Source organism: Schistocerca americana, chromosome 8 (genome assembly GCF_021461395.2).
Source record: "Schistocerca americana isolate TAMUIC-IGC-003095 chromosome 8, iqSchAmer2.1, whole genome shotgun sequence".
Classification (NCBI taxonomy): domain Eukaryota; kingdom Metazoa; phylum Arthropoda; class Insecta; order Orthoptera; family Acrididae; genus Schistocerca; species Schistocerca americana.
The window spans coordinates 342136794-342163680 of NC_060126.1; the positions used below are offsets into that span (position 1 = coordinate 342136794).

General features: G+C 44.0%; 1 protein-coding gene across 1 annotated transcript; it reads left to right on the plus strand.

The window, feature by feature from the left end:
• Positions 1–676: 676 nt before the first annotated feature.
• On the plus strand, positions 677–17077 carry LOC124545843 (larval cuticle protein A2B-like). Its single transcript, XM_047124801.1, has 5 exons — positions 677–691; positions 3888–3918; positions 9346–9602; positions 14071–14203; positions 16527–17077. Exons 1-5 carry the CDS (start codon positions 677–679, stop codon positions 16715–16717), a joined length of 627 nt encoding a protein of 208 aa, XP_046980757.1. The 3' UTR covers positions 16718–17077.
• The last annotated feature ends 9810 nt before the right edge of the window (positions 17078–26887 follow it).

A 26887-nucleotide genomic window follows, 5' to 3' on the forward strand; every position in this document is an offset into this window, starting at 1 on the left:
GAGAATGACATGCTGCGTTCTGTTATCTAGGAACTCTTCAACCAATCACAAAATTGGTCTGATAGTCCATATGCTCTAACTTCGTTCATTAAACGATTGTGAGGAACTGTATTGAACGCCTTGCGGAAGTCAAGAAACACGGCATCTACCTGGGAACCCGTGTCTATGGTCCTCTGAGTCTCGTGGACGAATAGCGCGAGCTGGGTTTCACACTATCGTCTTTTTTGAAACTCATGCTGATTCCTAGATTGGTAGATGCTTTGGTTGCTTGGCGGTATGTAAATGGAATGAACAGTCTCGCCAACTAAGTCAGTGCGGCATCGTACCTACTGTACGGTGAAATAACCCCCGCCGGTGGCCAGGCCGCGGCGCGCTGTCTCGGAGGACGCCGCTGCTGTTGCGAGAACCTGCGACGGGCGCTTCGCCCACGGAGGGGCCGCGACCTTGCCGGGACAATCGCCGCGCCGCCACGCCCGGGGCTCGCCCCGGCCCGGCCCTCTAGCCTGCTCGCTTTCTTTCTGCCCGTTGAGCAACTGATGATGCGAGCGCGCGGCAGCGCCGAGGCGTGGCGTCTGCCCCGGTTGCTCCCCGTGCTAAGTATATAAGGCCCCGGCGGGCTGCCGGTGATACTGCAGTTCGTCACACCTCGGTGATCACCTCCACATCCACACTCGCCATGATGCTCCTCAAGGTGAGTCCGGCGCTGTGAAACAGCAGAACTACAAACGGCCTCTCACACTAACACCATTGGGACATCGGTATGTTCATCTACATTGCTCACGGGCAGAAAATGGTGTGTGCTGCACTACAGTTGGAAGAGTACATGATTAAATCTGTAGATCTGATGTAATTATATGTTCCTGGAGATATACTGAGGCTCAACTTTATCTTCGAAAAGGATAAAAGCCGAAGTAATGAGTTAACGTTTGTGCCAAGACCAGGACTCGAACAGCAGTGGGATTGGGTTGTGTTGGGGGGGGGGGGGGGGGGGAAGAGACCAAACAGCGAGGTCATCGATCTCATCGGACATCGGATTAGGGAAGGACGGGGAAAGAAATCGGCCGTGCCGTTTCAAAGGAACCATCCCGGCATTTGCCTGGAGCGATTTAGGGAAATCACGGAAAACCTAAATCAGGATGGCCGGACGTGGGACTGAACCGTCGCCCTCCCGAATGCGAGTCCAGTGTGCTAACCACTGCGCCACCTCGCTCGGTTCGAACAGCAGTCTCAGGCTTACTAAGCAAATGCGTTGTCCACCACACCACCTTGGTATTGTAGCTGATCCGCTGCACTGACTACCCTAGTACAGGGCGCTGTAGGTGATTTGGTAGCCAACTAGCTGAGAAATTCGCTTTGCAGAGCTGATACCTCTTGTACTTTCATTGGTCGTAGCCCAGATTGAAATCGAGTTTAGATGAACGAGGATCACATTTATATGTCATTCCAATATCAAAGTGAAGCAATCGCAATGTCTGGCGAGTGGTAGCATGCCAGTCTCTCAGCAACCCATCACCTGGTATTTACATTGGTTGAGGTGTATGGACAATGTGTTGGTCAGGACAAGAGTTGAAAAGGTCTCGTTTCGAGATATCTCAGGACAGCATGGGCAACATATGGTCTTGCATTATCTTTTTGAAAGATCACACCCCAGAAATGTCGAAGATAGGGCACATCCACATTACACATGTAACAGTTAATGCAGAATTTATTATGTGAACCAGAAGTGGTCGTGTTCTGTACACAGTGACAAACCACAGAATCAGTCTGCTGCTGAGCTCATGTGGTGAACAATATGCCATTGATAGTTCTACTTGAATCATCCACATTCTGATACAGTGAGGCGATAAAAAGCATGGGATACCTCCCACTATCGTGCTGGGCACATTGCCTGGAGTAGTGCAGCAACTCGACGTGGCATCGACTCAACAAGTCGTTGGAAGCCCCCCTGCCTCTATAGCCGTCCATGGGTGCCAAAGTGTTGCCAATGTAGGATTTTGTGCACGAACTGACCTGTCGATTATGTCCCATAAATGTTCGATGGGATTCATCTCGGGCGATCTGCGTGGCAACATCATTCGCTCCAGTTGTCCACAATGTTCTCAAACCAATAGCGAGCAACTGTCATCCATAAAAATTCCATGGTCGTTCGGGAACATGAAGTGCATGAATGGCTGCAAATGGTTTCTACACTACTGGCCATTAAAATTGCTACACCAAGAAGAAATGCAGATGATAAACGGGTATTCATTGGACAAATATATTATACTAGAACTGACGTGTGATTACATTTTCACGCAATTTTGGTGCATAGATCCTGAGAAATCAGTACCCAGAACAACCACCTCTGGCCGTAATAAGGGCCGTCATACGCCTGGGCATTGAGTCAAACAGAGCTAGGATGGCGTGTACGGGTACAGCTGCCCATGCAGCTTCAACACGATACCACAGTTAATCAAGAGTAATGACTGGCGTATTTTGACGAGCCAGTTGCTCGGCCACCATTGACCAGACGTTTTCAGTTGGTGAGAGATCTGGAGAATATGCTGGCCAGAACAGCAGTCGAACATTTTCTGTAAGCAGAAAGACCAGTACAGGACCTGCAACATGCGGTCGTGCATTATCCTGCTGAAATGTAGGGTTTCGTAGGGATCGAATGAAGGATAGAGCCACGGGTCGTAACACATTTGAAATGTAACGTCAACTGTTCAAAGTGCCGTCAATGCGAACAAGAGGTGACCGAGACGTGTAACCAATGGCACTCCATACCATCACGCCGGGTGATTCGCCAGTATGGCGATGACGAATACACGCTTCCAATGTACGTTCACCGCGATGTCACCAAACACGGATGCGACCATCATGATGTTGTAAACAGAACCTGGATTCATCCGAAAAAATGACGTTTTGCCATTAGTGTACCCAGGTTCGTCGTTGAGTACACCATCGCAGGCACTCCTGTCTGCGATAAGGGATCGAGACGTCGCTGCACGATCCGTTACAGCCACGCGGATAAGATGCCTGTCATCTCGACTGCTACTGATACCAGGCCGTTGGGATCCAGCACGGCGTTTCGTATTACCCTCCTGAACCCACCGATTCCATATTCTGCTAACAGTCATTGGATCTCGACCAACGCGACCAGCAATGTCGCGATACAATAAACCGCAAACGCGATAGGCTACAATCCGACCTTTATCAAAGTCGGAAACGCGACGGCACGCATTTCTCCTCCTTACACGAGGCATCACAACAACGTTTCACCAGGCAACGCCGGTCAACTGCTGTTTGTGTATGAGAAGTCGGTTGGAAACTTTCCTCATGTCAGCACATTGTAGGTGTCGCCATCGGCGCCAACCTTGTGTGAATGCTCTGGAAAGCTAATCTTTTGCATATCACAGCATCTTCTTCCTGTCGGTTAAATTTCGCGTCTGTAACACGTCATCTTATTGGTCGAGCAATTTTAAAGGCCGGTAGTGTAAGAAGCCGAACATAACCATTTCCACCATTTCCAGTCAACGATCGGTTCAGTTTGAACAGAGGACCCAGTCAATTCCATGTAAACACAGCTCACACCATTATGGAGCCACCACCAGCTTGCACAGTGCCTTGTTGACAACCTAGATCCATGGCTTCGTGGCATCTGCACCACACTAGGACCCTACCATCAGCTGTTAACAACTGAAATCGGGACCCATATGACTAGATTACTTATGAAGCAACAGTCGCGATCCAAAATGTCATTTATTTAAAATGACCGGTTTGAACACATACAGCAGGCGATCTTCAGATAGATTGCAACATTTTCCGGATAGTGACTGTTGCTTCATCACTCTTTGCTTTGGACAGTGCACAATTTCGTTAAATTTCATCTTTAACTCTTTTGTCAGCTTGTTATGAGAGTGGGACCTGTGACGTCATGTATGTTAATAAAAGCATTGTCCAGAGAGTTCCGTAGTTAGAAACAATTCCTTACATGAAAGTCAAGAAAACTTGCTATTGGCACTGTTCTATAACCACAAAATATTAAGAGTGAGATTAGTTAGTCATTTCAAATCGTGGGAAAGCTCAATTTCGAAAACCCTGTACAGTCCTTTTAGTTGTTCTCTGAACCACAGGTAGAACCAATAACAATGAACTGAATATAAATTTCCTGGACTTGGTAATCAAACCAAGTGAAGTCGCTCCGAGTTTGATAAATACTACCTTATAACTTGTCGCATGGTAACGTTGAGACTAGATAAATACACATCTAGAAGTGAAACTTCCTGGCAGATTAAACTAGCGTGCCGAACTGAGACTCGAACTCGGGACCTTCCCCTTTCGCGGACCTGGATGCATCCCCCAGGCTGTGGCTTAGTCAAGACTCCGCAGTATCCTTTCATTCATAGTGCGTCCTGAAAGTTCCGGAGGAGAGCTTCTGTGATGTTTGGAAATCAGGAGACGAAGTTCTGGTGGAATTATAGTTGAAAGGGTCCTGAGCCCTGCTTGAGGAGCTCAGTCGCTAGAGCAGTGCCCACGAAAGACAAAAGTTCTGAGTTCGAGTCTCTACCTGGCACACAGTTTTAATAGCGAGTAATTTTCATATCTGCGCACACTCTGCTGCAGTTGATTACTCCTTGAAACATCCCCCAGGCTTTGGCTAAGCCATGTCTGCGTAATATCTATTGTTGCGAGAGTACTAGTGCTGCAAGTGTGTTAGGAAAGCTTCTGTGTAAGGTGTGTAAGGTTTGGAAAGCAAGAGATGAGAGACTGGAGAGACGGGGGGGGGGGGGGGGGTCTGGTTACGTCAGTCGGTACCGGCACGGTAGCTCAGAGTGTTCTGCTAAGGGGCTTGCTCCTTCTGTACTTAAGAAGAAACAGAGGAGTATTCACCGCTGAACTTAGTCATAAAAATTTCATCCAAACCAGATGATGATAACAGTGACGGATAAAATGAAAAAGGAAAGGTCGGTAGAGCACTTACCCAGAAGGGCAAAGATGCCGAGTTCGAGGGTTGGTGTGGCAAACAGTTTTAATCAGGCAGGAAGTTTAGTGTCAGCGCACAATCCACTGAAGATTCAAAATTTGTGCCACATCTAGAAACTTTCGTCAATAATGTGTTTGTTTTGTCAGATGATATTACGACAGCTGAGGAACTAAAACTGTGGTTAACAGTTTTATTATCTTTGTTCATTTTGGAGGAAAACCATACTTCCAGCCCAGAAGTTGCTCTGAAAATCGCCTCGGTGGATGCTATTTCTTAGATGTTATGTTCAGCCTTCCAGGAGCAAGGACCTTTGGAAGGACAATGTAGACTTGACGACGCGACCTTGAGTGATTTTTGGCCGTGATGTTTTTACAGCACATCAGAATTCCTGGTGGACATGCGCGAGTTATGCGCCATATGCGTCCGCCCCACCGCCCGAGGAACACAGGTTTCCATTATATGCTAATCCGCCATTCTTCAGGGCAAGTACATTAATGTCCGCTGTATGATTCCATCTAAATCTGGCTTGTACCATTCTTTGCCCTGGCTTTGACTGTGTTACTCGAAACGTATTTGGTCCGACCCAATACGTTCACTGCCTACTAATGAGCGCATTTTGTTGCTATGACAGAACTTGTATGGCAGTGTTACACAGTAAAATGCACTGGAACATCTAAGACAGCCGACAGATAAAATTAACTACAGATGTATTTTTCTTTTCTCTTTCAGAAATCCAACAAGCATTAACGGTGCTTACTCGTCACCTCTATTAGAGCCATATTAAAGCAGGGTTGCACACGCACAAGAGACGTCTGCCTCACGTATCGTCACATAGTATAAAGGATTGCTCTCGTTTGGCGTTTTTATTATAGTGTTTAAACGCACATTGTTCTACATGAGAGGTTCCTCCATACATAGAATCAACTTCTAAGCTATAGTGGCTACTCCATATCACTTCCAACACTTTCATTGGGTTGATTACGTGGTCACTAAATAGTCACAGATTGTAACAAGTTGGCATTTACGAGGTGACTTCGCTGAAGGCATTGTCTTCTTCAAACAGGAAAGAAGATTTTGAGCCGTGTTGTTAGTGATTATACGAAGAAAACCTGGTCTCTAAAACCGGAATGTTGCTTCCATTTACCATGCTGTATATCTCGAGAGACTTTGAACATCGAGTCAGAAGGGTTGCGACGAACGTGGGCGGCTACATTTCCCAAGGGAAAGCGTTGGGTAGTTTGTGAATATTGTGTTAAGCAACAGAAATATGTATTGTGTATTAAGAACTAATGTATCTCAACATGGTCAATATATCATGCGTCAGAATTTGCTATGGGATGCTCAATTCGCACATGGTATTTGTAGAGTTAAATTCGGTGGCTTGAAGAATGCCAATGCTTCTAGCTACTTTCATTGCAAAGTAGAACTAAAGATTCTGGAACAGCTTTTTATTCGAAGTAAACTTGGCAGTCATCGAAAGGGGTAGTTTCATTGAAGGTGTGATGTGTATTCCACCTGAATGAAGTGGTTGGTGCGGTGCTAGTTTAGACACTATATTAGAGAGGTCAGTAACAGACATACGTGTGGTGAGAACGGTGGGACGTCTTAAGTGAACTTTCCTTGGGGTGGATCTTGTTTCCACACGCATAAACCACCTCAAAGGAAGGCCAAAAGTGTCCGATCAAAGGACGGTACGTCTCCTCTGAAGAGCCAACGGAGAAATCGGCAGACTACAGCTAGTCAGTTTGAATGTGGGACATAACAACAACCTATTTGTATCAGGACCTAAGGCACCTATTTGTACCAGGACTGGGCTGAGAGAACTCAACCACATAGGCTTCAGCAGCTGACAAATGACTAATGTCCCTTAACCTTCCCACGAATTTGGTATACTATCTTCTATACCAACAATAAAACTTTGTATTTTATTCATCTTCACAAATAGAGTCATGTATAATAAAATAATAAACAACCGGTTGCATAAAAGAAATTTAATTTCTTTTCCAGTTTCGAACACTTAGCGCCCTTCTTCACAGGACATTAATGTGATAGGTCTAACATTCTGAAAAAGGGCACTAAGTGTCCGAAACTGGTAAAGAAATTAAATATCTTATTTGCATCTAGTTGCTTATTATTTCATTATAAATAATAAAACTGTAAAACAGTCGTTTCTGTCTGTTTGAACACACTTCTCTCCAAAACTACCAAACAAATTTTCATGAGGTCTCCACAGGTAACTTGAGCGCAGCTTGGGGTAATACGTAGGCTTTATTTCACTAAAATCGGATCACGAAAAAAAATTCTCTCAATTTAACATTTTATTTAAATCTGTCTGCTCAGCTTTGTAGTTCGTATTTAGGAAACGAAGTGTGGTAACGTTGGACTCACGAATCTCTAAGTTGTGCATTCCTTTCTGTATTTGTAGGTTTGTATCATTTGGCGGTTACAAGCAGTTTCCATAAGTTTCTTCTGACTTGTAGGCTGCACCAGAGTATAAAATTACCAACCAACGTTTCGATCCGTATTGCAAGTGGCCTCGGATTGCAAAGCAGAATAATTTAATGGGACCCTTCCTACACAGAGTATTATCGTACAACATACTTAAGCTTAAAAACAAGGTTGAAAATGGACGGAATACAAATAAAAACATTCTAGTTGATCGCAAACTTTACATTTTAAATATATCTACACTAACTAGGAGAATATTTTTATACTGAAGCCAATCAAGTTTTCGTAGTTACATCGCAGATGGATTGTTTACGAATCCTCGATTGCTGGAGAGGTAGTTTAATCCTCACAAGCGACACATCTGGGCGCCCCAAGATGCTTTCCAGGGCCTGCTTTCAGTCTTGGCTGGACTGAGAGGTTCAGTTTATTTCGCCCGCTTCGAGTGTCACTAGTCCCTGATGTCCAAATATATATGCACTAAAGTCTCTCCTGCTTCGTGACGTATGAAGGCGGAGAGTGATGCCACAATCACTACCTTCACTGACACTGCTAAGAGGTGTAGCACCTGTCTTGATTTTAACGTAAATATACGGTTTCAGAGTTATTGACGCTCTAGTGCGACAAACTGACTTGAATGAAACAGCTTTCCTGAAATGAGCAGATGTTAAGGAAACATAAAGCTGGGACAGCTATTTACAGTTTGAAATCGGCTATTTTTCGTTTTGTTTGACTGAATCCTTCGATGCGAACTTTTATTCAACAGAAAAGATACATAAAGCAATTAGAATCCTATATCTCAACATAAATGTGGCTTAGTAATCAATAATTGCCCGGTATGATTCAGTAAAAGTCACATTCTTCCGTCATTTAAGGCTCGAACATCAGATATGCTCGTAAATCGCTTACAAAACCTCGAAAACATTAACCAGTTAGAATGACACGTTCTTTATTCCACTTTTATCCTTCTTGTCCACGAGCTGTAGCAGTCATATACATTTCATTTTCATACATTTGATGGCCAGAAGAACTCACGCCATTACTCTGTATTCTTTCCCATCTTCCTCTTTCCTTCAACTGTCTGCTCCTCTGATTTTATAATTAATTACTTTATATTAAGCTCTCTGGATATAGCGATCATAGAACAGAATGCGTATGTGTACAAGACTTACATGTATAAAAATTTACACACACACACACACACACACACACACACACACACACACACAGAGAGAGAGAGAGAGAGAGAAACAGAAAGAGAGACAGAGATGTAACTTGTATGTGCACAGATATTTCTATTAGTGACTTAGGACGGTGTACTGAACAAAATTAAATCAGATTTTGCGTCATTTGCGTACTAATAATTAAGTCGTATGTGTTTAGGTTGGTTAGTTCCTCCAAGTACATTTGGCAACAGTAAGCCATTGATGCTTACTTTCCCTTGAGCAGCACGCCAGATGATGAAGTGCGGACGGATGTAAAGAAAACGGTTAGTCTATGCTAATAAGTATAGTCAACTTAGAGGCCCAGTTACGGCTGTGCAAAAAACATCAGGTCGTACAGTTTGTGACGTGTTTGTGAGAACATTCTTGCACGCAGGAAGAAAATAAAATAATAAATAAAAAATCAATAAACTGAACACAGTGATGCGCGTACATTTTAAGGTATCACACAGAAAAATAACTGCACTATATTTATAACACATATAAACGCCAGGAGAATTCAGTCACAGGACGTAGACCAAGCTTAGTTGTAATTGAACAACATAATAAAATAGTTTAAGAAACAATTCGACATAACTGATCGCTTGTGTTGCTAGAGTAGCGTCGTGCCTGGTGGTGACCCTAGTTCCGCTCTGTTCCAGTTGGCGGCGCTGCTGGCGGCGCTGGTTTGCGCGGCGCGCGCTGGCGTCGTGGCGCCGGCGGTGACGTACCACGCGGCGGCGCCCGTCGCGCTGGCGGCGCACCCCGGCCCCATCACCTACACCGCCCACCCGGGCCCCATAGCCTACCACGGCGCCGCCCCCATCACGTACACCACGCACGCCGGCGCGCCCCTGGCCTACACGACGCACGCCGGCGCGCCTCTCGCCTACGCCACGCACGTCGCGGCGCCCATAGCCTACGCCACGCACGCAGCCCCGGCACCCGTCGCCTATGCCGCCAAGGCTCCTGTCGTTGCGGCTGGAAAGGTACAGCACATATCGTCCTGCTCTATTGTGTACCACACACTACCAACCATAGCAGGAATACGTAGTAAGAAGTGGCACATCACGCACTGAGTGCGTTGATCAGATAAGCAAATAACTGTGTACTATATACCAGCAGCAGCCATAAACTTTTAATTATAACCTAGAAAAAATTAATTTGTGCATTTATTATTTTTTCAATTTGCATGTACAAGTCTACAGTCTGGATAAACACTGAGATTTCGGCGCCACAGTAATGCCGCGATCCGCTATTGGAGCAAAAAGAAAATAATACAGCAAATCTTTTGACAGTATTGACTGGAATGCTCTCTTCGAAATTCTGAAGGTAGCATGTGTAAGATACAGGGAGCAAAAGACTACTTACAATTTCTGCAGAAACCGGACGGCAGTTAAAGAAGTCGAGGGGCATGAAAACGAAGCAGTGGTTCACGAGGGAGTGAGACAGCATTGTATTCTATCCTCGTTTTTATACGATCTGTACATTCAGCAAGCAGTAAAGAAAACAGGAGAAAAATTTGGAGTAAGACTTAAGGCTTGGGGAGAAAAAAATAAAATCTTCGAAGTTTTCCGATGGCATTGTAATTCTGTCAGAGACAGCAAAGATCTTCGAAGAGCAGTTGAACGCGAAAGGACATCGACAAAAAAGAAAACGACGATGATGGAATGTTGTCGAATTAAATCATATGATGCTCGGGAAATTAGATTAGGAAATGAAGCACTTGAAAATGACGACGAGTTTGGCTATTTGATCAGCAAAATTACTAATGATGGCCGAAGTAGAGAGCATATAAAATGTTAACTGGCAATGGCAAGGAAAGCAATTCTGAAGAAGAGGAATTTGTTAGTACCGGATATACATTTAAGTGCCAGGAAGTTTTTTGTGAAGCTATTTGTATGGGACGTAGCCTTGTATCTAAGCGAAACACGGATGATAAACAGTAGAGACTGGAAGTTGGAAATGTGGTGCTAGAGAAGAATGTTTAACATCAGATGCGTAGATCGCATAACTAATGAGGAGGTACTGAATAGAAGTGTGGAGAAGGGTTCGGTTGCTAGAACACATTCCTAGACACCAAGGGTTCGCCAAAACTGGGGTACTAATACTGAAGGTAGGTGTGTGTGGAAGGGTGGAAGTAAAAGTCGTCGAGGAAGAAGAGATGAAAACAGTAAGCAGATTCAGAAGGATGTAGGTTGCAGTGGTTATTCAGAGATGAAGAAGCTTGCACAGGATACAGTAACATGGACAGCTCCATAAACCGATCCTCGGACTGAAGACCACAGCAAGAACATCTGCACTCAACATTTGACTACATCAGTTTGTTTCGAAACGTCCTGTCAGATTAAAACTGTGTGCCGGACCGAGATTCGATCTCGAGACCTTCGCCTTTCGCGGGCAAGCACTCTAGGAGAACTGAAGCTGTGAGGACGGGTCGTGGTAGCTCAGATGGTAGAGCACTTGTCCGCAAAAGGCAAAGGTGCCGAGTTCGAGTCTCGGTCTGGCACAGTTTAAATCTGACAGGACGTCTCATATCGGCGCACATTTCGCTGCAGAGCGAAAATCTCATTACAGTTTGTTTTCTGACCTCTAGCGGCTTGCTACGGTACTCTACCGCGGGGATTTCAACGTGTACCAGGGGTGCAGACATATCCTGCAAACCAACAAAAATAATTAAGTTAATTTATTTTTTCGAGCAGACACAACAATTTACGACCATATCATACAAATGTGCTGAGTAAAAAACAATTTTTTCGACTAATTGTAGTGTTAAATTTTGAGAATAGATATTTCAATTCAGCTGAGAACAAATTGTATTGCTCTCGTCGTGTGTTTCGGAAAGGAACAGAAGGGCAACGCAAGATACGGCGTCTTTGAGCGAAGCTGTAGTAGTGCTGACCCAACGGTACGCGTGGTAACAACAGCGATGCAAATAACAGTTGACCCACATTTATTTCGAGGGGACACAATTAGAGCTGTCCGTTCCCGATAGCTGAGTGATCAGTGCGACAGAACGTCAATCCTAAGGGCCCGGGTTCGATTCCCGGCTGTGTCGGAGATTTTCTGCGCTCAGGGACTGGGTGTTGTGTTGTCCTAATTCACATCATTTAATCCCCATCGACGCGAAAATCGCCGAAGTGGCGTCAAATCGAAAGACTTGCACCCGGCGAACGGTCTACCCGACGTGAGGCGCTAGTCAAATGGTTCAAATGGCTCTAAGCACTATGGGACTTAACTTCTAAGGTCATGAGTCCCCTAGAACATAGAACTACTTAAACCTAACTAACCTAAGGACACCGCACACATCCATGCCCGAGGCAGGATTCGAACCTGCGATCGTAGCGGTCGCGTGGTTCCAGACTGTAGCGCCTAGAACCGCTCAGCCTCTCCGGCCGTCAGCCCCTAGTCACACGACATTTTTTTACCAGTAGAGATCCGGTCAGCCCCATTGTTAGCCTAACTGACTCTTAGTTTTGATTCTTCTTTATTGTTCAAGATTCAAAGAACTGAATAGAAATCCACTCGCACTTGAAAGCATCTTCCTCAAATCTATAGATACTAAGAGCGCCATTCAGACATGTGTAGATAAAGCGTGAAAATATGGGTTTTGCGGATTCTTAATAAATACTAAACTGAGTTTTATACACTCCTGGAAACTGAAATAAGAACACCGTGAATTCATTGTCCCAGGAAGGCGAAACTTTATTGACACATTCCTGGGGTCAGATACATCACATGATCACACTGACAGAACCACAGGCACATAGACACAGGCAACAGAGCATGCACAATGTCGGCACTAGTACAGTGTATATCCACCTTTCGCAGCAATGCAGGCTGCTATTCTCCCATGGAGACGATCGTAGAGATGCTGGATGTAGTCCTGTGGAACGGCTTGCCATGCCATTTCCACCTGGCGCCTCAGTTGGACCAGCGTTCGTGCTGGACGTGCAGACCGCGTGAGACGACGCTTCATCCAGTCCCAAACATGCTCAATGGGGGACAGATCCGGAGATCTTGCTGGCCAGGGTAGTTGACTTACACCTTCTAGAGCACGTTGGGTGGCACGGGATACATGCGGACGTGCATTGTCCTGTTGGAACAGCAAGTTCCCTTGCCGGTCTAGGAATGGTAGAACGATGGGTTCGATGACGGTTTGGATGTACCGTGCACTATTCAGTGTCCCCTCGACGATCACCAGTGGTGTACGGTCAGTGTAGGAGATCGCTCCCCACACCATGATGCCGGGTGTTGGCCCTGTGTGCCTCGGTCGTATGCAGTCCTGATTGTGGCGCTCACCTGCACGGCGCCAAACACGCATACGACCATCATTGGCACCAAGGCAGAAGCGACTCTCATCGCTGAAGACGACACGTCTCCATTCGTCCCTCCATTCACGCCTGTCGCGACACCACTGGAGGCGGGCTGCACGATGTTGGGGCGTGAGCGGAAGACGGCCTAACGGTGTGCGGGACCATAGCCCAGCTTCATGGAGACGGTTGCGAATGGTCCTCGCCGATACCCCAGGAGCAACAGTGTCCCTAATTTGCTGGGAAGTGGCGGTGCGGTCCCCTACAGCACTGCGTAGGATCCTACGGCCTTGGCGTGCATCCGTGCGTCGCTGCGGTCCGGTCCCAGGTCGACGGGCACGTGCACCTTCCGCCGACCACTGGCGACAACATCGATGTACTGTGGAGACCTCACGCCCCACGTGTTGAGCAATTCGGCGGTACGTCCACCCGGCCTCCCGCATGCCCACTAAACGCCCTCGCTCAAAGTCCGTCAACTGCACATACGGTTCACGTCCACGCTGTCGCGGCATGCTACCAGTGTTAAAGACTGCGATGGAGCTCCGTATGCCACGGCAAACTGGCTGACACTGACGGCGGCGGTGCACAAATGCTGCGCAGCTAGCGCCATTCGACGGCCAACACCGCGGTTCCTGGTGTGTCCGCTGTGCCGTGCGTGTGATCATTGCTTGTACAGCCCTCTCGCAGTGTCCGGAGCAAGTATGGTGGGTCTGACACACCGGTGTCAATGTGTTCTTTTTTACATTTCCAGGAGTGTAATTACTTTCGAAAGAGCACAAATCAATTGCGTAGCATCTGAAAGCGGTCAGAGAAAAAAAATCTTACCGTCCCTTCTGTAATAACATGACGAAATCAGTTCGCGTGGACAGACCAGATAATTGACTGAGTTCTTGGTTGAAAACAGTCCCATCACTCATGTGAAATGATTCACTGAAACTGTGGAAGGTTGTAATAGAATGACGTACAGATTTTTAATGTATTGTGTTTTCCTTTCTGCACGTATTTGAAACCTCCGAGTGATACCTCAGTCACCGCGTACATATTCGGATATGACTGCGTCTCACATCAGTTCAGATGCTACGACTGGCTGGTAGTTTTCCAAGGGAAGATTGTGTAGTGACGATTGTTTGCTGTTTCACAACAGGTTGTAGCAGCTGCGGCGGAGAGCGCAGACTTCGACCCGCACCCGCAGTACAGCTTCTCGTACGACGTGCAGGACGCCATCACCGGAGACACCAAGTCCCAGCAGGAGACCCGCGACGGTGACGTCGTTCAAGGTGAGGATCAGCTCCTGCTTTCTTCACACTAAGGTATAACCTTCTCCATGACGAAGGCGTGAGCAGGTTGCCACCGGTGGAGTGTGGAGAAGGTATGAAATTACCCTCCACTTGAAATTTTATATAACTCTGCACGACTGTTTGCCCTGAGGCTCTTACCAAATGCTACTGGTAGTAGTCACCTTACCTGAAACTCGTACACTTGAACAAGAAACTCTTGACTGCCTTACTCAGGCTAATCGAAATGTCCCCTCACAGCCGTCGTAGCTTGAAATTTATCGTCTCAGTCATGTGCCACGCGCTAATATCAGTCGGGCAGAATCACTTATCAAGTCACCTTGCTATAGACCTACAACGCTTTGTCAAATGAAGCCGCTGGATCGCTTAATACATTTCTTTATTTATATTACTCGCCATCATTTGATACCAAAAATGGGTCATTGTTAAAACCTATCTCTAATCGTGGCGTCGACTGAATTGTTAGTTGACGGTCCTATTAGTATATATATAGCTTTTAATACTGACACTGGAGCTTGTTTTGCAACTTGTAAGTTTTTTATATCAGATGATGGCAGTAGCTGAAACGGCCTAACATAAATAAAGAATTTTATTTAGCAATGTATACGGCGTTGTTTACAAAATATTCATAATGATCGCAGACTCATACAGGAAATTTATTTCCTCTATTAATAAGATCTGAAAAAAACTGTTCCACTGTAAAAGGTACACGTCTCGGTAATCCGAGTCGTAAGCGTGATAATTCCTTCCGACATCTATGAGGAATTTTCGAAGGAATATTCGTCTTTTCCTATAGTGAATGTATATCATAGTGGGCAGTATAATTCAGAAATTCGGTCACATGAGATTGAGTTGACAATGAGATTCTGAAAGCTTTATTTTTGTTTTTTACTTTTCGTCAAAACGTAAAACATGCATAACTTTGCAAGAATTTTAAAAAATATATAGTTATAATTGTACTGTTGGAATATTGTAAGGATAATGTGCTACAACTTAATCAGATGCAATTCTGTCATAGTTGAGGTTTATAATTTCTGTTGTCGAAAGAGAATGAGAGAACTCTGATGTCTCTAAAGGTACACACTTCGAGGTATTGTTAAAACAGTGGTATTTCGTAAAACAGTTATTTGTCCTCTTCTGGATGCTGAATAGTGAAATCTTGGTTAAGTAGACAATTATTTATTAGCTAATTGTTCTTCTAATCTTCATTATACACTTGCGCAATGTGTTGTACAGCATACACTTTCTTTTTTAGCCACTCATTATGGCGCGACAGTATGAATTTTCGAGACCCTTGTAAGTTTAAGCGGTTATCTGACCATATAACATACTTATTTTTTCCACTAATTTCAGTTCAAAATGTAATCAGTATTCAGGGAGACAATGCTTTAGCGAGTCTTCATTCAGGTCATCACCACTAAATGAACTTTTTCTACTAGCGGAAGCAGAACGAACTATGTTCAGCATTTTAAATGTGAATTTTCACGCAGTCACTTATAAAAGATGACAACTTACAGTGAACTTGCTTTGAGTCGAATACAGTGGCTGAGTTTCCAGAATGACAGAAACACGGTTGTGGACTAAAGAAGTGCGTAAGAGAAAATCTGACAAAGATGTGTCTTCCGTCAATATTTAATGTACTTTAAGAATTGCTTCGAAATCCCTCCGTTCAATATTTAACGAACCTCTAATGATATAATGAATATGTATTACATCCTAGATACATGTCATACGAAATAAACTGTGATATTATCGCGAGCTACATGATACGCTAACGTTTTTGTTTTAGTACCCCTAACTTTAAAGTTTGTGTGGACATCGCGGTGGCTAGAAAGCAACTATAGAGCCTTATGTCTCAATTAGCTGTCAAGAACCATCGGTGAAGAGAAGTATTAAGAACTATTTGCTGGATACTGAGTGGGTTATCGAGTGTCACGTACTCCATTTCGCTTAGAATCAGATACGTTCCAATTTCCACCCTGAACACTGAAACCTGCTGCTTCACCTGTTGGTTTCACTGATAAAATCTTTTATCGAAGCATTCCCTGTGCTGTAACGGAAAGGACAGTGACTTGTGAAAGCCGTGATTGATGTGTGAGGCGTACACGGTTATCTCTGTGGGAAATGGACACCCTACGACATACGTCGGTGTTGTCAGTGTGATTCAATACAGAGAGCCTGAAATGATGGCTGAATGTGATGGCCGTTATGAGCAAGTTGTCCTTACGACTCGCAAACCCAGCTGCTATACCCGTTTTTGCTGCACGTGGATTGATGGAGTACTGACGCCCCGTTCATCCCGCAGGCGTCTACTCGCTGGTGGAGCCCGACGGCTCCAGGCGCACGGTGGAGTACCAGGCTGACCCGGTGAACGGCTTCAATGCGGTCGTACACCGCGACACGGGCGCCGTCGCCGTCGCCAAGCCGGTGGTCGGCGTCGGCGTCGGCAAAGTGGTGGCCGCCGCCCCCGCGCTCCAGTACCTCAAGAAGTACTAGGCGTGCCGCCCACGGCACAGCAACGCCTTCTGCGGCAGAGGACTCCGTAGGCTCCGCCAGGTGGTCCGTGGACATCACACGCTGGGTATCCTGCGTCCCAGCAGTCTTCATCCCCCTGGACTGGAGCCTCCGAAGTCGTCGGGAGTTGTCACAGTGTCGATCGGAACGTAGTCACCTGTGCGCCGCTGTGATACCAAACGTCGCAGACAGCACGTCTAACGGCTCTGGATACGGCGATGGATACTGATTTTTCTCTCGTCACATGCTCAACTGCTCTGCTTTTATTTATTTCGTAATGCGAAGCGCTCTATGCATGTATCTACCCCTTTTGTAAATAAATTTCATGCTTCAAGATTCGAATATATGTATTTTTCCTTTTGTCCTTGTAACATCTTGTATTGACATTAACACATGCAAATCAAATCTCGTATGAAAAATATTAAGAATCTTATATACGAGTTGCGACAATAAATGAGACTGATTTTCTTTGCAAGATGTGGAAACCCTGCAGGCTTGCGTAGGCACAATATTTTTTACCTTCTAGTCCAAGCGGCACATCGATGCAACTGCTCAGTCGTGAGTAGCGCTGTAATAAGTTAACACATGTTCGTTTCTCTCGTCACGAAAATGGAACCGCATAATGCTGCGCAACGGTATGCCATTTGCTCTTGCGTTAAATTGGGTGAAAACGCGACGACAGTTTACTGTAGGCTTCAGAACGCTTATGGAGAGCTCAAGTTTTCCTTTGGCATAAAAGTTTAGTGAAGGCAGAACGAATGTTGAAGATGAAGACTGCAGTGGACGGCCATCAACCTCACAGACGGATGTCAACTTGACCAGGGTGCGTGAACTCGTACGATCTGAGCGAAGATTATCCATGAAAATGATTACAGAAGAACTGAACATTAATCGAGAAACGGTTCGTCTAATAATAACCGAAGATCTTGGTATGAGAAAGATTTGTGCAAAAAATGGTCCCAAAAATCTCACACCACAACAGCGAGAAACACGGAAAAATGTGGCAGCCGATCTGTTAGAGCAAACGGAAATCAATCCAGTATTGTTGAGCCGTGCTATCACTGGTGATGAAAGTTGGTTTTTTCAGTACGATCCAGAGACAAAACGCCAATGGTGCTCAAAGGGATCATCCAGACTAAAAAAAGCTCAGATGTCCAAGTCAAAAGTGAAATGCATGCTTGTGTGCTTCTTTGATTCCAAGGGAATTGTTCATAAAGAGTGGGTGTCTCCAGGACACACAGTCAACCAATATTACTACAAAGAAATTTGAGAAAGACTTCGTGAAAGAGTGCTTCGTGTCCGTGCCAACATTGCTGACAATTGGATTCTGCATCACGATAATGCGCCATCCCATACCGCTCTGTCAGTACAGCAATTTTTAACCTCGAAACAAATTTCAGTACTAACACAGCCACCTTATTCACCAGATATCGCTCCGTGCGACCTTTTTCTATTTCCAAGTGTCAAAACAGCGGTCAAGGGACACTATTTTCAAACAACACAATATGTCCAAAAAGCTGTGACGAGGGTCTTGGAGGCTATCACAGAAGATGAGTTCCAGAAATGTTATCACCAATGGCAAAAGCGCTGGAAAAGGTGTGTGCAATCAGAAAGGAACTACTCAGAAGGAGACAACACTGAACTTGACTAAAACGGTAAGCAACATTTTTTTTTCACATCAGTCTCATTACTTTACTGTCGCATCTCGTATGCTAAAAATCATTCAAGTGTGGGGACCATCTAGAGTTGTATGAAATACAGAGGTAAAAATTCAGCAGCCAAGCTCGCTAACTTTAATTTTCTTTTTGTTGACCGGATTCGGTAAACTTAAGTTACCGTCATCGTGTCTGTAAATCATACAGATCACAAATTACAATCCTACGCAGGTGAGATACAATAATGCAGGATAAAAATTTTTCACAGAATGGATACACATCACATACCTTAAGCAAATACTTCTCACTACACCTGCATTAGATGTACAAAATATCGTGTCAAGTCGTGATACATCATTCCAGGAACATGTAAAAAGTATACATCGGCCAATCAGTACTGACAAAAGACTTTCATAAAATATCATGCATATTGCACCGTCTGCTGAAGTTCATATTCACAAAACAGATGAAAGGAGACTGAGGATCACAAGTCAAAGTAAATATGGTATGAACTACCAGCAAGTGGCACTGTAGAAGTAAACATACAGAAACGCAGTCATAACATATAAAGCATAAGGAAGAAGTTACGGCAGAGGTGTCGACAGAAAAATGCAATATATCTATAGATTTTGGTGTGTAGTTATATGACACAAGTAATCCAAACCAGAATATATTGAAATAACAAGATTCCTCTTTATAAAAATTAAAAAGGATTTAATTTTTGTGTATCATTTGTGCTACCTATTGCCTATACAATCACAATAGTTATAAGGTAAGATGCAAAGAAACAAAACAAATTGACGTAGTCCGTTAATAAGTGGAGATCCGTTGTTGTGGTCTTCAGTCCGAAGACTGATTTGATGCAGCTCTCCATGCTACCCTTTCTTGTGCAAACCTCTTCATCTCAGAATAACTACTGCAATCCACATCTTTCTGAATCTGTTTACGGTATTCATCTCTTGGTCTCCATCCACACCTCCCTCCAGTATTGAATTGGTGGTCCCTTGATGCCTGAGAATGTGTGCTTTCAACCGATCCCTTCTTTTGGTCAGGTTGTGCCGCAAATTCCTTGTCTCCCCTATTCTATTCAGTACCTCCCCATTAGTTACCTGATCGACCCGTCTAATCTTCAGCCTTCTTCCGTAGCACCACATTCCGAAGGCTTCTATTTCCTTTTTGTCTAAACTGTTTATTCTCCAAGTTTCACTTCCATACATGGCTACACTCCAGAAAAATGCGTTCTCTTCTGAATGGCACTTAAATCTATATTCGATGTTAACTAATTTTTGTTCTTCTGAAATGCTTTTCTTGCCATTAATCTACATTTTATATCCTCTCTACTTCGGGCCATTATCAGTTATTTTGCTGCCCAAATAGCAAACCTCATCTAGTAGTTTAAGTGTCGCGTTTCCCAACCTAATTCCCTTAGTATCACCTGATACATTCCATTATCCTTGTTTTGCTTTTGTTAGTGTTCATCTTATATCCTTCTTTCAAGACAACGTCCGTTCGATTGAACAGCTCTTCCTAATCCTTTTCTGTCTCTGACAGAAGTGCAATGTCATCGACAAACTTCAAACTTTTTATTTCTTCTTCCTGAACTTTAATTCCTATGTCAATTTTTTCTTTTTTTCCTTTACTGCTTGTTCAATATATATATACTGAATAACATCGGGAATAGGCTTCAACCTTGTCTCACTCTCATCTCAACCAATGCTTCCCTTTCATACTCCTCGACTCTTATAACAGATGACGCAAGTATAATGTGGAAAACATGTCGCCATTAATCGTTTGAAAAGCCGCGCGTACAACCGCTGATAGGAAGGGTCTTGTTGCTCGGTCCCTACTTGAGGAAATAACATGGTGTCAAAGTTTCTGGCTTAGCCGAAACCAGCGACAATTAATATAGCAATACGAGCATATGTCTTACTGTGGCTATATTAAATATATTAAGCAATCTTTTAACCTAGCACCCAGGCGAATTTTACGAATCGATTAATTAATTTTGAAAAAGATTTGATCTTGGCTTAAGTTAATTCTCAGATAGTGCACCATTTTTTGTGCACTATTCGGATTTCAAGTGCAAAAACACAGAAAAAAAGTTTTTCTTGGAGTTTTTAAAGCGCGCCACTCATATACTTTAAACTTGTACGAATCGTTCAAACTTTGTACGAAGGTAGATAAATGAATAACGTCGAAGCGATGTTTATTTTATCCGATAATCTGTTCCGGTTTGGAGATAGGATGATTTAAAGTCGAATTAACTCTAACCTGTTCTAATTATGATTGTAATGTGCAGTCTATATACGTTACAGATCCGATGATAGCAACTCAGAAAACGCAAAACAGGTCTTCAAGATCTATAATCGGCGATCTTGGTTGCTGAAGTTTTTACCTTACAATTACGTATTAAGAATGTTGTTGTACCTACCTTCAGATTCGAGACATCGTTTCCTATCTTTGATGTAAAATATTTTATACCCAGATCTGTGAGTCCCTGCCACCATAAAAGAGCATGGAATCTCTGATGGAAAACTCTATTTTTCGCATCTGATGCTCATTATTTAGTTGGTGTCGGTGTCGACTGCTAGTGGTGATGAAGGCGCAACCAGAGAGGAAACTGTGGGGAATCAAGCGGCTGTCATGCCGCTGTCAACTAATTTCCAACTTCATAACAATCACAGAAGACCGCTGACACATCGCGTGACAGATAGGAACTCGAATCTGTATTCTGAAATAACCGAACGACCTGTCCAGCCACGCTTTGAGGCTCACTTCGCAACTTCAGTCAACGACTGAACTGCATTAAGGGGCTCCGGAAAGGCTCAAAATCATGAAAAGTTCAATTTTTACTTTTTTGTGTTTTCTGAATCTGCAGACTATTACCTTTTAATTGATATATAATTTATTCAATTCCGAAGACTACAACTATTTTTAAATTTTTTTTGAAATGTGTTCTACATGGGCGTGACCCACTGTGGCGCTGTTAAACTGCTGTCAAGTGGTGTTATTATTAACGTCCGTGTGCATCAGGTACATTTTAGTGATGTGAGATAAAGTATGTGTTGTGGCTAACCTGTGATGGTTCAATATATATCGCTGGTGTGATTGTCGATTGTTTGATGTTTATTTACTCTGTCGTTATCTCGAAAATATTCGTAATTAATTCTGTTTCTTGAGTCTCTGTTTTGTTGAAGTATAATAATGAGTAAAAGTAAAGTTATTAGAAATCCTCTGAAGGCTTTTAAGAAAAGGAGAAATGTTGGAAAGCCAAAGGTATGTGTTATTACTGTAAACAATAAAGACGATAACCAAGTGAGTGAACCTAACCTCTGAAGTACACCTGCCCATAGCAGTCAAAGTGGGAAAGAAAATACTTCACAGAAGAAGCTTGGTTCAATGAGTGAAAACTATGAATGTTTTATGGGCGAATCGGATGTGAATGAAATATTTGATATGTCGGTTCTCAAAGTAATTTTTTCAAACTGTGTAAGATGTATTCATTGTAGTGAAGTTGGTCTGGAACCCTCCATAATAATGCACGTAGGACTTGCTAGTGAAATACAACTGAAATGTGATAAGTGTTCATACATGACCACCTTTTGGAACAGTGTTGCAGTAACTGCAACTGAAGAAAATGGTAGCAATATCTACGAACACAACAACGAGCGATGCTTGCTTTAGACAAGCAACGCCTTCGGGCTGCAGACAGGGCTGTAAAGAGTCTAGAAATACAAGCAAGAGTAAACAGGAGGAGGAACAAGAGGAAGCTGGAGGAGGAGTTAGCAGAGGATGAAGATAATCCATCCTATGGACCTGGAATGTACTAAAAAGTTAATCCAATCTTTGTCGCTCGATTCCCAAAACTTTTATTTTCTCATACTAATTACATGTTTTCTAAGGATCTTCCAAACATATTTGTTTCAAACTTTCAGTAAATGTTACACGGTACCTTCTGCATAATTTAACACAGCCTTTTTCCAAAACACTGTATATTTTTGAATATATAAATAAAAAATTGCAAAAAAATGTTGTGAATTTTCATTACAATTGAAAAAAAAAATCATCTTTAATAACTGAACTAAAATTTTGTAGAATCCCTGTGTTAAGTTGTAGCCCATATTCCAATAAATAATCTGTAAAAAGTTCAACTTCCTACCTCAAATACTTTGTGAGGAAAGATGTAATTTATAAGCGTTATTATAACATTGCAAGTATAGGGCGTTCCGGAGCCCCTTAAAGAGCCTACATCCCTAGACGTCTCTTTTCAGGTTGTGAGGAAGTCATTCCTTCATTATGATGAGTGTCGCGGGAATGGTAGTTGCGCAAGCTACAAAGGAGAGCTTATGATGAGTTAAAGAAAAAAGGAGAGAGGTACTGGCAGATCGAAGCTATGAGTGGGGTCTGAAATATGACAGTAATGTTCGGAGTGTCACTAAATAAACAGAATACACTGCTGTCGCTGAAAGCATTGTCAGCGGAAAGCCCAGGATCAAAGCTCTATTTTCGAGTCACGGTGCGGCAGGCAGTTCTAGCGTTCAAGGGAGATTTTCAGTATCGTGCCTTACACTGCAGACGCAAAGATTCTTTCTGATACATATCACTGTTATTCCATGAAACGGCAGGTGTTGAGCTGTTTTGGAATTAGCCCTCTTGAACGTTTCTCATTGAGTGTTGAATTATGTGCTTCTAGGAAATTCATTTTAATATTGGATGGCAGAAACTTCAGTTCGCTGCGTGTTACACAGGCGAAAAAAATGCATCACCTACAAGGTCAATGTCATTTTATTGACAAGGAATGTGACAGGTAGATCATTATTGTAAGCGTACACGATTACAAATTAAGATCAGATGGAACACAGATGTCATTTTAAAGGCTGCCCAAACAGCAGCATCAGTACACAAGGAACTCCCATCTGGCGGCAACGCAGGGCGTATATTCTCGCTTCAAACGATCGTAAAAGTGGCGTATGACATCCGGCGGTAGATCGTCCCAAGCATCGTGCATCTTCTGTTGCAATTCGGCAATGATTGATGCAACCGCTGAAGAATGAGTATGTTCCCGCTTCATCGTGTCCCATGCGTCTTCAGCTGGCTAGAGATTTGGCGGTCTTGTTGGCCAGGGCAGTTGTTGAACACCACGAAGTGCACGCTGCGTCCAGCACCCGTGTATGAAAGTGCATTGTCCTCCTTAAAACTACACTTTCCTGTCGAAGAAATGGCAGTAACACGGGTATAATAGGTTGTGCAATGTAGCTAGCACCGGATGCTTCACCTTTACAAAGACACAAAATGTGACCGCAAGCTGCAACTGGTGAGCTCCCACCCTCTCCACATGAAGCTTCGAATATGACGTGTGTGCAGTGGGCAAATTCGCTATGGAATTGACAGCTCACCTGGTCTGCGCCTTACAAGTGTACGTCCATCACTCGCATGTGGACAGAACCTACTCTCATTCCACACACAAGACAACCCTCTCACTACATCGCAGTAGGCATGCATGGGGATGTCGCTGTGTTTGTGGTGGCCAGGCCAAACCCACACTGATCTGAGTCCTGCTGCAAGTGCACGGTTCCCAATGGTTCCTGATGACGCAATAGGTGCAATGTGTTCTTGGATTTCGTCCATGGATCATGATTGGTGACCATCACTCCTCGCACAGTATGTCGCTCTTGACGTGCGTTTAAACTACACAGACGTCCAGAACGTGGTCTACAGATGTGGAAATCTTCCACGGTCCAGTGTTGTAAGCAGCGACGTACCGCCGATATGATCTATCAAACACGTGCAGCAATCTGTTGATACGCCCATCCAGTTTTCGGCAGGTCCATAAAGCTACCCCGTTCAAATGGCTGAAGCTGTTCAACTAGATAGCGTACTCGGCGTTCGGGTATGATTGTATCCTGGAACGAATGTTGCAAACGCTGTTCACCTCAAAATTCAGCACAGATATTGCCTGCACGGTCAAAACAGACAGTGCACAAACAGGCTCCTGGAGCACCATCTGATCGCCCATGACCGTGACAAGTGAATCTGTAACACTACAACCCATTCCTTGTGCCACTAAACACAGTCCATGAGGGTATTACATCTTTTACCTGTCAGCGGAGGACTATGTTACGTATGTTGTGGTCTTGAGCCCAAACAACTGTTTGGCATAACTCTCCACGCTATCCTTCGAGAGCTTATTCATCTCCGAATAACTACTGCAATCTGCGTCTACCTCTAACCCTCTACCCACACACACACAGACACATCAGTGCCAATCTGACATTTCGTTGATGCTCTCTATCAATCTATTCCATCTCTCATTCCAGTCAAGTTGGGCCATAAATTTCTTTTCTCCTGAATTCGATACAGTACCTCCACATTAGTTACTCGGTTTACCTATCTAATCTTCAGTATTCGCCTGTAGCACTACACTTGAAAAGCTTCTGAGCCGTGGAGCTCAATGCGAGGGGACGCTTTCCTTCAGGTCGTTGCGAGAATTTCGAGATGTCGAGTAGAGAAAGTAGCCGTGAAAGATCGGGGATGCGGAGCGAACGAGAAGACGCGTCCGGGCGGCAGTCGTGAGAGGGAGTTTGGAGGAGTGCTGTGGGCCCGCTCGGGGTGTGGAGACCCGCCCGGAGTCAGTCGGCTGTTGCCACCTTGGTCGGCTGCGATTGTCATTCGCTGAGGTGGCCCATGGAGCTGTGAAGTGGTGGCCTCGCGTCTATTGATACTACTGTGTAAGCTGCATGATGAAACCAGTTCCGGCGATAGAAAACGGCGAGCCTTGCTGTGCTTTGGACAAATCTGAGTGTAACGAATGTTTGTAAAGTGGCGAGTTGGCTTACAAGCTTGTTGTGAATGTTTCTCATAAATCGAGCTTAATGCTTGGAACTGTGTACACTGGTTAAAAGAATCACAAGTGTATTAGGCTCCAGTATACGTTTGCATGAGACTGTATGGTATAGCTTGGTCAGCTGAACTACACGGGATAGTCTGTTAGTATTAACAACTACGAGGGTCCATAATGAGATTTTCACTCTGCAGCGGAGTGTGCGCTGATATGAAACTTCTTGGCAGATTAAAACTGTGAACCGGACCGAGACTCGAATTCAGGACCTTTGCCTGTCGAGGGCAAGTGCTCTACCATCTGAGCTACCCAAGGACGACTCACGCTCCGTCCTCACAGCTGTACTTCTGCCAGTACCTCGTCTCCTACATTCCAAACTTACAGAAGCTCTCCTGAGAACCTTCACAGGAGAGCTTCTGTAAAGTAGGAAAGTAGGAATAGGTCAGTAAGCAATTCAGTTGAATAGAAAAGGACATCTCTAAAACGGGCAATCACCGAAGTCGATAAGGAAATCGTAGGTACAATGAAAGCTGCTGCGAAGAAACCTTGCATAACAGAGGAAACATTTCAGCTGATCGATGAAGAAGTAAGTAGAAAAGCGATCAGGGAAATTTAGGAATACATAAAGCAAAGTTACTCAGGACTGACATAAATCAGAAGTTCAAGGAAGCCAAGGCGTAATGACTGCAAGAAGAATGTGAAGAAATTGGAAAAGAAATGAATGTCGAAAGGACTGACTCAGCACATAGGAAAGTCAAAACAACTTTCGATAAAATTAAAAGCAAAGTCAGTAACATTAAGAGGGCAGTGACAATTACATCGTGAAAGGCGGAGGAAAAAGCGGATGGGTGGAAAAAGTACATTGAAGGCTTCTGTGTCGGATAATGGTTGTCTGATGACGTTATACAAGAAGAAATAGGAGGCAATACAAAAGAGATAGGTAATCCAATATTAGAAACAGAATTAAAAACAACTTTCGAAGACAAAAGATCGATCAAGGCAAAAGGGATAGATAACATTCCATCGGAATTTCGAAAATCATTGGTGGTAGTGGCAACATAACGATCATTCACATTAGTGTGTAGAGTTTATGCATCTGATTTTCGGAAAAATGTTAGCCAAACAATTCTGAAGATTGCAAGAGCGGACAAGTGCGAGAATTATCGCACAATCTCCTTCACAGCTCATGCATTCAAGCTGCTGGCAAGAAAGATATACGGAAGAATAATAAAGAAAATTGATAATGTGTTCGATGACAATCAGTTTGGCTTTAGGAAAGGTAAGGGCACCAGATAGGCAGTTCTGATGCGGTTGATAATAGAAGCAAGACTAAAGGAAACCCAAGATTCACTATGTGTCCAAAAGAATCCACACACCGACAATGACATACGTTTTTCATATTGCGTGGATTGTGCTGCCATCTACTGCCAGATACTCCATATCAGCGACCTCAGTAGTCATTAGACATCGTGAGAGAACAGAATGGGGCGCTCCGCGGAACTCACGGACTTCGAACGTGCTCAGGTGATTGGATGTCACTTGTGTCATACGTCTGTACGCGAGATTTCCACACTCGTAAACATCCCTAGGTCCGTTGTTTCCGATGTGATAGTGAAGTGGAAATGTGAACGGACACGTACAGCATAAAAGCGTACAGGC

Coding starts and splice junctions, on each gene's coding strand:
- LOC124545843 (XM_047124801.1), top strand. Junction 9,603..14,070: donor CTGTCGTTGCGGCTGGAAAG/GTACAGCACATA, acceptor GTTTCACAACAG/GTTGTAGCAGCTGCGGCGGA. Junction 14,204..16,526: donor CGACGGTGACGTCGTTCAAG/GTGAGGATCAGC, acceptor TTCATCCCGCAG/GCGTCTACTCGCTGGTGGAG.